This window comes from Syngnathus typhle, unplaced genomic scaffold (assembly GCF_033458585.1).
Source record: "Syngnathus typhle isolate RoL2023-S1 ecotype Sweden unplaced genomic scaffold, RoL_Styp_1.0 HiC_scaffold_24, whole genome shotgun sequence".
Classification (NCBI taxonomy): Eukaryota; Metazoa; Chordata; class Actinopteri; order Syngnathiformes; family Syngnathidae; genus Syngnathus; species Syngnathus typhle.
In genome coordinates this window covers 1543661-1554901 of record NW_026871930.1, presented here as the reverse complement: position 1 = coordinate 1554901, position 11241 = coordinate 1543661, and the positions used below count along the sequence as shown (strand labels likewise).

General features: G+C 41.4%; 1 protein-coding gene across 1 annotated transcript in view; it reads right to left on the bottom strand.

Annotated features, from left to right (window-relative positions):
- Window positions 1-1455: 1455 nt before the first annotated feature.
- LOC133146994 (syntaxin-6-like) overlaps window positions 1456-11241 on the bottom strand; it is a 32590-nt gene continuing 22804 nt past the window's right edge. The window contains exons 2-8 of the mRNA XM_061271118.1: window positions 5441-5610; window positions 3731-3825; window positions 3601-3663; window positions 3418-3522; window positions 3241-3347; window positions 3067-3161; window positions 1456-2916 (exon numbers count right to left, since the gene is read on the bottom strand). Coding sequence (XP_061127102.1) covers window positions 2840-2916; window positions 3067-3161; window positions 3241-3347; window positions 3418-3522; window positions 3601-3663; window positions 3731-3825; window positions 5441-5610 — 712 coding nt within the window. The 3' untranslated portion in view covers window positions 1456-2839. The remainder of the gene's footprint in view (window positions 2917-3066; window positions 3162-3240; window positions 3348-3417; window positions 3523-3600; window positions 3664-3730; window positions 3826-5440; window positions 5611-11241) is intronic.

Sequence of the window (11241 nt, the reverse complement as noted above, 5' to 3'; positions counted from 1 at the left end):
ATTCTACCAGAAGTGCCCCCAAATAAAACCAGAAGTGAACTACCGTTTTTTTCCGTGTATAGTGCGCCCCCATGTATAGTACGCACCCCTAACAATGGCATGCTGATGCTGGAAAAAAGCTTGTACCCATGTATAATACGCACCCAATTTTTATGAATTTTTTTAAATTTGTTTTTTAATTTTTTTTTTTTTTTTTTTTTTTTAAAGTCCCAAAGATCGTCACACACGCAGGGAGGCAATGGGTCCCATTTTTAAAGTCTTTGGTATGGTCTTAACTAGGCTGGATGTCATTTTTTTTGTTGGCGTTGATTTCTCCGACTGCCCCTAAACGCACCACCGCGCTCCGTGCGCGCATGGGCTGCGGACGTGAAAAAGGCGGCTCTGTATGGGAGAGACGTTGAAGAGGAATAAAAACAACCTTGGAAACCAAAACTTGCCCCTCGTCGTGACTCGGAGCCGCAACAAATGTTTCGGATTTGTGTAGGGTACATTGTGAGACAGCAAACGAGCAGGTGATCGAGCAAGCCTTGTCTGATACGAGAGCATTGCGGTCGCATGGAGCGTGTTTGAAGTGAACAGCAGAGAAGAAAGGAACAAGGCAAAGTGTTGTGAAATAAAATATTACCTGTAATACGCATTTTGTTATTTGCTGATTGAAACTGCTAATTAAACTGTGAATTGAAACTAATAGGTGGAGAACTGAACTCTCGCTCTTTATATAGCTGACGTGTCTTGCGCAACCGTTCTGCGCATCTGTAATGGCGGCCTCCGTATGACGTCCGGTCCGCGATGGAGATTAAAAAACAAACAATATTTGACAATAACACACCATCGAGGATTGCACCATCGCATCAAACGATGTGTCGTCAATTATGAATTTTACTAAGTGTGTTGGGCAGGATGGCTGAATGCGATGCGCGATTGACAACAAACAAGAAGAAAGGTGAGTTTTATTTCGGGGGAGATTTGTCATGTCTCGTCCCCAGTTTTGCTATGTGTCTAGGTTGCCATAGTTTCTGTTCGTGTCACCCCGCTCTTCCTGTGTCACCTCAATCGATGTAACGTGTTTTGTATTTAAGTCCTGTCTGCCCCTCGCTCACCGTTGGATCATTGCATGTGTTACTGTCATTCTGTTCCTGTCTTTGGTAATGTCACCCTGTCTTTTTGTTCCACGACTTTGTCGGTCAGTCCTGTTGTTGGTTTTGTTGTACCATGACTTTATTTAAAAAAAAAAAAAAAAAAAAAAAAAATTAAAAAAAAAAAAATTAAAATTTTTTTTCTTTGTACCCATGTATAATACGCACCCCAGATTTTAGGACAATAAATTAGTAAAATATTGCGCACTATACACGGAAAAAAACGGTAGATTAAACATTTGCTCTAACTTTTACAATTTTCGTCCGATTCAACCTGTTTCAACTTTAAAATTCCAAAGTGAACCTCTTAAACCAGTAGTTTTTCTTTCATTCCAAATTTCAAAAATGTCTGGCGCAATTTTTTTTTTTTTTAAATTCCTATTCATTCTCTATGAGGATTGAACATTTGCTCTAACTTCTACATTTTTCAACCGATTCAACCTGTTCCAACTTTCAACTGTTCATCTTTTGCCTACCTATTCCACAACTTCCCACATACCGAAAATTCAAAATTTTCAATTTTGGAATTCTCACCAATTTCTTCAAAATTTCATTTTTCAACTCTAATTTCTACATTTTTTAATCGATTCAACCCGTTCCAACTTTCAACTGTTCATCATTTTCCTACCTATTTCACAACTTCCCACTTATCAAAATTCATAAATTTTCAATTTTGAAATTCACCACAAATTCTCCAAAATTTTGTTTTACACTTCTATTTTCTACATTTCTCAAGTAATTCAACTCATTTCAACATCATTCTGCAGCATTCCCCAAGAAGTTATTCAACCTCTTCGCCTTCACACGCATTTTTTCCAGAAATGGCATTTTCTAGTTTGTCTATGATGTCTGGGTTTTTACTTGTGCTGAAAACATGGATGGCTAATTGGTAGTAATCACATCTGATGTTTTCGTTGAGATCTGTTGGGTCCATGGATGACAACCATGAACTTGACCGAATTTGTTGGCACCTGGACCTTTTTTTTTATGCATCCAGGTTGGTCTTCCTGTTCGTAGATCTTCTATATTAAGGAAGAGGTTGCCATTGGGTGTCCTTCACCGAGCTTCCGTCACTATTTCAGGCCCGCCCAGTCCGTCCGAACACAACCCAGACAAAAGTGGAGGTAACACGTTTGGGACAAGAAATGGATTTTATGAATTGGAAAAGGAATAAAATGTGGTTTTGGTTCCATTACCAGCTGCCAAGCCAATCTTCAATTTAAGTTCATGGTACTTTGTCATTAATGAAACTTTTTAAGTGTTCATAGTTGAACGTGGGGTGTCATGAGACATCTGAGTCGTGACCTTTGTGACGATAAGCAGGTTAGATAATGGATGGATACTTTTAAAATGGCTTTAGGCAGGGCTGTCCTGAAGAGCCCCTATCCAGCCTATTTGAGATGTCATCCAACTGCAACACATCCGATACCATGGATGAGCTCAGCAATAAATTTGCAAAAGCCTGATGATTTGAATCAAGCAACGTTGGAAATACAGCCTGGGTAGGTTCTCAGGACAGGACTTGGGCAGCCCTGGTTTTAGGGCTGCTTGTGACACCTGCAGGACAAAAGGTGGACTGTGCAACAAAGAATCGAGTCAGTCTTTCACACTGAAAAGTCCGCAAAGGAAGGGAAGAAAACAGTCACCACTCAGCAGGAGACAAAACAGACAACGACCTCTGAGGAGGAAGACGAGTCATCGTGTCAGAGGATGACTAGGAGCAGGAGGATGACCAAGAGGACAGCCAGCAGCACACCAATGGCGCACCACTGGCGGCGGTCTGCGCCGTCATCCGCGGATGGGGAGATTGAGGGAGGGAGAATGGGAGGTGAGGGAGATTAGGTGTGAGAGATGCCAGTTGGCCAGCCCAAGTCCTTCTAAACCAGCAAGCAGGATGTCCTGCGGCCGGCCGACAAGTTTGAGTGCCTACCGCTGGTCATGTGGGACACTTTGGCCAGTTTCTTCATGACGTTGTCCAGTCTGGAGTGTGTGCTGTCCATCTCCTGGCCAAAGTCGTCCAGCATACTGCAAAAAAACAAAGACGCACACAACTAAGTGCCGGTTTTCCTCGCCTGCCGTCATGGCGGGAGCGGGGCCATCTTACACAGCCTGCTCATCCAACTCCAGGCCAATCCTCTCTGACATGTTCTTCAGGACGCCAATGGTTCCCGAGACAAGCTCCAGCTGTTCGTCCTGCTTCTCCGCCATCAACTGACAGGAAAACCAAGGAATGAGCGAAGCCGGCCGGCGGTTTTTGGGCCGGCCGTGCGTCTTGGGCAACCTGTTGCTGAAGTTGCTGGTTCTCGATGCAGTCGGAGTTAGTGCCGTGCAGGCCACGCGCCGGCGGCCAGTACACGTCGCATTTGGCGCCGTCGCCAAGCGCCACCTGCGCACACACCACATTCTTCAGACCTTACCACCTGAGCACACGCATGGTCATTTGCGCCGGAAGCCGATGGAGCACCCGCTTGTCTGTCCCGTCAGCAAAGGCCACGGCCGGACCACCCGTCATGTGCTCCTTCATTTGCTGCGACGGGAGGGAGGAATGTGACAAGTAGCTCAATGCAAGTCAGACAAAATGAGGCGTGGCGTACCTTGACACTGCGTCTGGTGCTGCTGATGAAGGCTTTTCTCTTGGCCAGCTCATCGGCATCCAGGTTGAACTTCTTGGGGTTGGACTCCACGATGCGTTGACTGACTGTTAAGAAAGCAGACACTGGCGGGCCGGCTTTGAGCCAAAGGGCGGGCCATGTTCTCGCTTTCTCAGCGTGGACTGGACGGACCGCTTTTAAAAGCTCTGAAGGACCTCCTCCCTGCCACCACTTCAAGAAAATCTCATCAGAGTAAAACTACTGTGGCGCTGAAAGTACCTAGAATGCACCACATTCCTTTTACAGCAGGCATAGCCTAGGCCTGAGCATGCTTGATCCTGAACCCTAACCCCAGAAGGGTATTCCAGAAAGTAAGGGGAAACGCTCAGTTATCCGTTCCAGAAAGAGAGGTAACTTAAACTCTCGGTCAGTTACTGCGGTAACTTACTCTATGAACATAACCTGCTCGCTGGCAGGTTTACTATAAGAGACCCGGAGTTTCAACCTGTCTCCTCCCACACAAAGAAAGCGGTTAATCGCGGATTGGCTGTTCATTCAAAATCCGATCGAAGCCGAAATAATTCAAAACACTTTGTCGCGAGAGAATCTTCCCACCCAGATTAGACGTTTTATCATTTCTCGAAGAATATATTTTCGAACGCTACTGCTTTTCTTTAAACAGTATAATTTATCTCAATAACCTTCTCCGTGGCATGCCTGATAGATAGTGTAGTGGCACACTCACCTGTCTTGGGTGCAGCACCGTGAGTTCGATTCCCACACACCGCAGATCAGACCAAACTTTACGCATAGCACTACGTTTTTTTGGGGGGAAATGGCATTTTCTTTATAATATCAGGGATGCATAACATTACTTTTTTCTATTGGCTGAGCAGAACTCAATGTTTGTTTTAAAATTGTATTTTAATGAGTGTTGCTGTAGGCTAGTGTCACATTTTACATGACTACAACATGTCAAGTATTAATCCATGAAGTGTAGGGATTTTAGCCTAAATTAATATTGACTTTGTTTAATAGCGTAAGTCCATTTAAAATAATTAAACCGGAACCGAATACTCAGAGTCTCCATTCTCAGAGTAAGTCACCTCAGAGTTCAAGGATATACTCAGAGTATGTTGAACCTGCTTTCTAGAATACCCCCCAGGTGGAGTTGATTGTCAGCCTGAACACACGACAAAAACGACGACACACCTTGTATATTTGAACAAATTTCAAATACATCACCAATGCTAATGCTAAAGTCAGGGGGAAAATCCCACTCACACGCGAACATTAAATTAGCATTGACTTCTGGGAGCGACAAATATTCACACACAAACGCTGTCCGAGAACTCACGCACACACACGCAAACAGCAAATAGAAAGATCGGCTTGTGAAAACCAGCTCAGCGGCCTAGTGGTTAGAGTGTCCGCCCTGAGACTGGAAGGTTGTGGGTTCAAACCCCGGCCGGGTCATACCAAAGACTGTGAAAATGGGACCCATTGCCTCCCTGCTCGGCACTCAGCATTAAGGGTTGGAATTGGGAGTTAGAAGGAGTGGAGCTCTTTACAAGCCCTAGGCTTTGTCTCCCTCCTTGCACAGTTATTGATATAATAATATGTGCTAAAACAATATAAACATAAACTAAACTAAAAAGCTTAACTTTCTTCTTCTCCTCTTCTAAGCAGCTATCTACACTGGGGAAAGGATATTGATGGTCTCATCAAGGTCTTCCAGGTCCCACTCAATGGAGCGCAAACTGTTCCTCAGCTCATTCGTGGTCCAGTCCATCTCCTCCTTCGAGGCTGCACCCCCTTCCAGCAGCAACTCTCTCCATCTGTGATGGAGGGTTTGAGCGCCGCTCACGGCCTTCTGCACCTCCCTGTTGACGAGCAAACAGGCAAAGTTGGGGGTTGCCAGCTGTCACGAATCATTCTTGGGCAACAAAAACATGGGTGCAATAAGAGGCGAGCTTGAATCCAATTCAATGGAAAGTTGCTACCTCCGGTAAAAATGAACAGTGATATTTCCTATTTACTCATCACTTGTTCAGGCCATTCCAGTTGTGTGTCGCAGAATTGTAGGACGTATTGGCTTTTGACTTGAAGTGTAAACCAGTGGTTCTTAACCTGGGTTCGCTCAAACCCTAGGGCACAGGTGTCAAACTCAAGGCCCGGGGGCCAGATACGGCCCGCCACATCATTTTATGTCGCCCCCGAAGACAAATTGTGCATCAAATTCGTGTCATTACTCGAACTGCAAATTGTCTGCACTTTTATTATCATCTTTTTTTAAAAAATATTTGACCAGTTTTTACTGGTCTGATTTGAAAACGAGTTATTTGGCAGTTTGTTTTGTAGCTTTTACTGTACCGTAATTTTCGGACTATAAGTCGCTCCGGAGTACAAGTCGCACCAGCTATCAAATGCACAAAAAAGTAAAAAAAAACATATATAAGTCGCTCCGGAGTATAAGTCGCATATTGGGGGGCAATTTATTTGACAAAATCCAACACCAAGAACAGACATGAACGTGCAACAACAGGCTAAACGATACGGTATGCTAACGTGACAAACACAAACGGGGAGCTGAGAACGGGCCTGACGTAACATTGAGTTATTTATAAAAACTATTACATAAATAACACGTTTATAAAACCATCTGTGTCACTCCAATTCATTAAATCCATCGATCGTCTTTTGTCAACAATGCCGTGTGCCGCGCCGCAGTTCAAATTATTCCACAGGCCCATACAACGATATATAAACTATATTTTAAATAACTATCACATAAACAACATAATCAAACCATTTGTGTCACTCCAAATCATTCAATCCATCGATCAAATTTCTCGTCCTTTATGTCAACAACGCCGCGCATGAGCAGCTGACGTCAACCTCGTCGGTCAGTCGCGACTCCTTTTATTCCACAGATGAACTCTTCGTCCTCCGTGTCACTTTCAAACAAAGCCGCGACTGATGCCAGTAGTATGTGGGTCCCTTCGTCATCTCCGTCACTGACGTCAGACTTCTCGTCAGTTTCCGTTGGAATTATTCCCGTTTTTCTAAATCCTGACAGAATGATTTTGGGTGTAACCGAAGCCCACGCTTTGTCGATCCATCCAATGACGTCCAGGAATGTTGCTCGTCGCATTCTCCCGGTTGCCGTGAAGCTGTGTTCTCCGTCCACTATCCACTGCTCCCACAGGTTACGCAGAACTGCTTTAAAGCGCCTATTCACGGAGACGTCAAGTGGCTGGAGTATTTTAGTACAGCCTCCAGGGATGGTGGCAGGTATGGAGTTGAGGCTTTTTAATTTCTCTTTTATCTGTGGCGTGATATGCGCTCTCATGCTGTCCATCACAAGCAGAGCTTTGTTCTCTCTGAAGAAGCTCCGATTTTCGCCAATCCCTCACAGGTTTCTCACTAACTCCAAACTTTCTTTCTGCTGCTCGATTATTTTACTTGAAGTTTGTAACCTGCAGAATATGAGTTTGTTTTTGGTGCCATTTTTGTTAAGCCCTTCCCAGTTGATGAGTCACGGCCAACGGTGAAATTTAGAGCGCCCTCATCCAGTTTTGTCTGAAAATAACAGGTTTTTTTTTCAGCTGTAGTTTTTTGTTTTGTTTATTTGGTTGTTTCATTAAAGTCAAAGTCTGCTTTATTGTCAATTTCTTCATATGCCAAGACACACAAAGAGATTGGAATTACGTTCCCACTATCCCACGGTGACAAGACATAGTACAGAATATACATACAAGTAAACACAAAAAAATAAAAACAAGAAGGCACAAACAATGAATAAATAAGAGTGATGAATAAATAATAAATACCGTTTTTTTCCATGTATAATGCGCCCCCATGTATAATACGCACCCTAAAAATGGCATGTTGATGCTGGAAACAAAGCCTGTACCCATGTATAATACGCACCCAAATTTGGACTTTTTAAAAAAATTTTTTTTTATTTATTTATATATTTTTTTAACGTCCCAATGATGGTCACACGCATCTGGGTGGGGTGAAATTTGTCCTCTGCATTTGACCCATCCCCGTGTGATTTTGGTCCATCCCCTGGGGGAGAGGGGAGCAGTGAGCAGCAGCGGCGCCGCGCTCGGAAATCATTTGGTGAACTAACCCCCCAATTCCAACCCTTAATGCTGAGTGCCAAGCAGGGAGGCAATGGGTCCCATTTTTTATAGTCTTTTGTATGACCCGGCCGGGTTACTTAAGTCCGTAAACGTAAAATTATTTCAGAAAAAAAATCATCTTTGGGAACAACCGGTTGTTATTCTGCCGGTCAGCATCACTGCTCATGTAGTGGCAAACTCGATAGCGAAGAAATATGTGAGACTCTCAATGGGATCACCAATATTTGAGTGATGTTCCAGTTATTTATCACAATTATTTATTATTATAATAATAATATATATAATATATATAATAATTATTTATTTATTATTCACAATTGTCATGGTGATCTTTCTGGTGATTTCTTAACTAGGCTGGATGTATTTTATTTGAAATAAATAAACTTGACTTTTGTTGGCGTTGATTTCTCCGACTGCCCAGAAAGGCACCACCGCGATCAGTTAGGTTAAAATGAAAAGAGAGGAAAGTGACGTTGTAAAGAACCATCCGTGACAAGATTTTCTTAAAAAAAAAAAAAAAATTCTTTTTTTTTTTTTTGTACTCATGTATAATGCGCACCCCAGATTTTAGGACAATAAATGAGTTACATTTTGCGCATTATACATGGGAAAAACGGTAAACAAATAACATAATAAATATTAGAGGAGCAAAAATGGAGCAAGTGTGCATACAGCAGATAGTGAACTTGGATATGGCGCTTTAAAGTATTAATTGCTTTATTTGATTTTTTTCTCTATTTTTCATGTTTTGAATATGTTCAAGATAAAGATATAAAAGCATGTGACGTGATCAACTATACTAAAAATAACATGTGAAGTGGTCAACTATACTTGTAAGTAAATGATGTGTTAATGATCAAGTAAAGATTTGTGAAAAAAAAACCATATATAAGTTGGTCCTGACTATAAGTCGCCCCCCCAGTATTGTATTGGAGTATTGTGGTATACAAAGCAGGGCTGTGGACTCGGTTCGGACTCAGGGACTCGGTCGGACTCGGTCATTTTTGCCGGACTCGGACTCAGTGCTGATTTTGACCGAGTCCACCGAGTCCGACAATAAAAAAAAAAGAGGCAAGACGCAGCCAGAGAGTGTCACGTTACAGTCAGCGCGGTAGGAGTTGTAAGAAGCAGTAAAAACTCCACCAAACTCGCCGTAATGACCCGTGATATATGTTATATCCTTACTATTTTCCAGGTTCTTAGATAGCAAGAATAGGTCGGACAACGACGTGAATGATAACTGCTTTATTCCTTACTCACAGTGCGTTCACAGGGCGTATCACAACAACACAGAATGCGCCCATCCCACTTCCGGGGTTTTTCTACTACGGAATTTGAGTTAGCCCAAAATACACAACATCTCTTCCCCTCTTACAATGAACGTGCTATATGCACCTATAACTTGACATCTTCAAGATCTATCAATAACTACCATTAAACAAATATCTTATATGGTCCAGACAATTATGACAATAATATTCCCATGAAACCTTAACTTTGGGTGCGTTTGGACTACGTCAAATTATACCGAATTATAGCGAAAAACCGATGTCGTACGGCGTCAGCACTATGTTTATAAAGGATTATTCTCATTTGATGTCTTTAAATTCATCTGCATTCTGCCATTGAAGCGGGGTGCATTAAAAAACCAGTCGTACAGACGGAAACGTTTTGTGATCAAATCTTTCATAACGAGAATGATTCGAGTGAATTGATTTGAATGAATAATTGAGACAAAATTTCCCCAAGCAAAGTGACAGATGGTGGGGAAGGTGGATACAAATTGTAAAATCAATTCACTCAAATCATTCTCGTTATGAAAGATTTGATCACAAAACGTGTGTGGCTTTTTCTTAAATGAACACGTTTGACATTGCTATCGGGTTAGCTTTTAATTATATTGCGCTGTCATGTTAAAGCAAATTAATAAATGCAACAATATTAATTTGCTTTGAAAATACCTGAGTAATAAAATAAAATGGATGGATGGATGAATGATGATCACAATTAAGTAGAAAGTCTCCTTTGTAATATATACTCCTTGTAGCCTGTACCCAAAAAGAGGAGTTTCTTTGCATCGATGTTTATGCAAAGAGCTCACGTAATTATATTGTTGCGTTTTGGTGAAGTGAATGAGTGTTCCGTCTGTACGACTGGTCTTTGAATGCACCCCGCTTCAATGGCAGAACGCGGATGGCATCAAATGAGAATAATCCTTTATAAAAATTAAAATTGACTGACGCAAACGTGAGTTCATGTTTTTATTGAAAACAACATAGTGCTGACGCCGTACGACATGGGTTTTTCGCTTTCCAAATAAGGGGTCGTCACTAATCATTTGTGTTTAGATAAATGTCTGAGCTATAATGGTGTAATTAATGATTAAAACTTGAAAGTATCTGTTTATTGTATTCGTTTACCGTTTTTTTCCGTGTATAGTGCGCAAAATTTAACTAATTTATTGTCCTAAAATCTGGGGTGCGTATTATACATGGGTACAAAAAAAAAAAATTTTTTTTTTTTTTAAAGAAAGTCATGGTACAACAAAACCAACTAGAATTTTGCAATTTCTGGAGAAATTGCGTGTGAAGGCGAAATGTATGAATAACTTCTTCGGGGAATGCTGCCGAACGATGTTGAAACGTGTTGAATTACTTGAGAAATGTAGAATATTTGGAGAATTTGTGGTGAATTTCAAAATAAAAGATGTGAAGTTTTTGGTAAGTGGGAAGTTGTGGAATAGGTCGAAAAATGATGAACAGTTGAAAGTTGGAATGGGTTGAATCGGTTGAAAAATGTAGAAATGAGAAGGGAAAAGGGAATTGGGTGTGAATTTCAAAATAAAAGATGTGAAGTTTTTGGTAAGTGGGAACTTGTGGAATAGGTAGAAAAATGATGAACAGTTGAAAGTTGGAATGGGTTGAATCGGTTGAAAAATGTAGAAATTAGAGTACAAAAACGGAATTTGAGAGAATTTTGGTTGAATTTCAAAATAAAAGATGTGAAGTTTTTGGTAAGTGGGAAGTTGTGGAATAGGTAGAAAAATGATGAACAGTTGAAAGTTGGAATGGGTTGAATCGGTTGAAAAATGTAGAAATGAGAAGGGAAAAGGAAATTGGGTGTGAATTTCAAAATAAAAGATGTGAAGTTTTTGGTAAGTGGGAAGTTGTGGAATAGGTAGAAAAATGATGAACAGTTGAAAGTTGGAATGGGTTGAATCGGTTGAAAAATGTAGAAATGAGAAGGGAAAAGGAATTGGGTGTGAATTTCAAAATAAAAGATGTGAAGCTTTTGGTAAGTGGGAAGTTGTGGAATCGGTAGAAAAATAATGAACAGTTGAAAGTTGGAATGGGTTGAATCGGT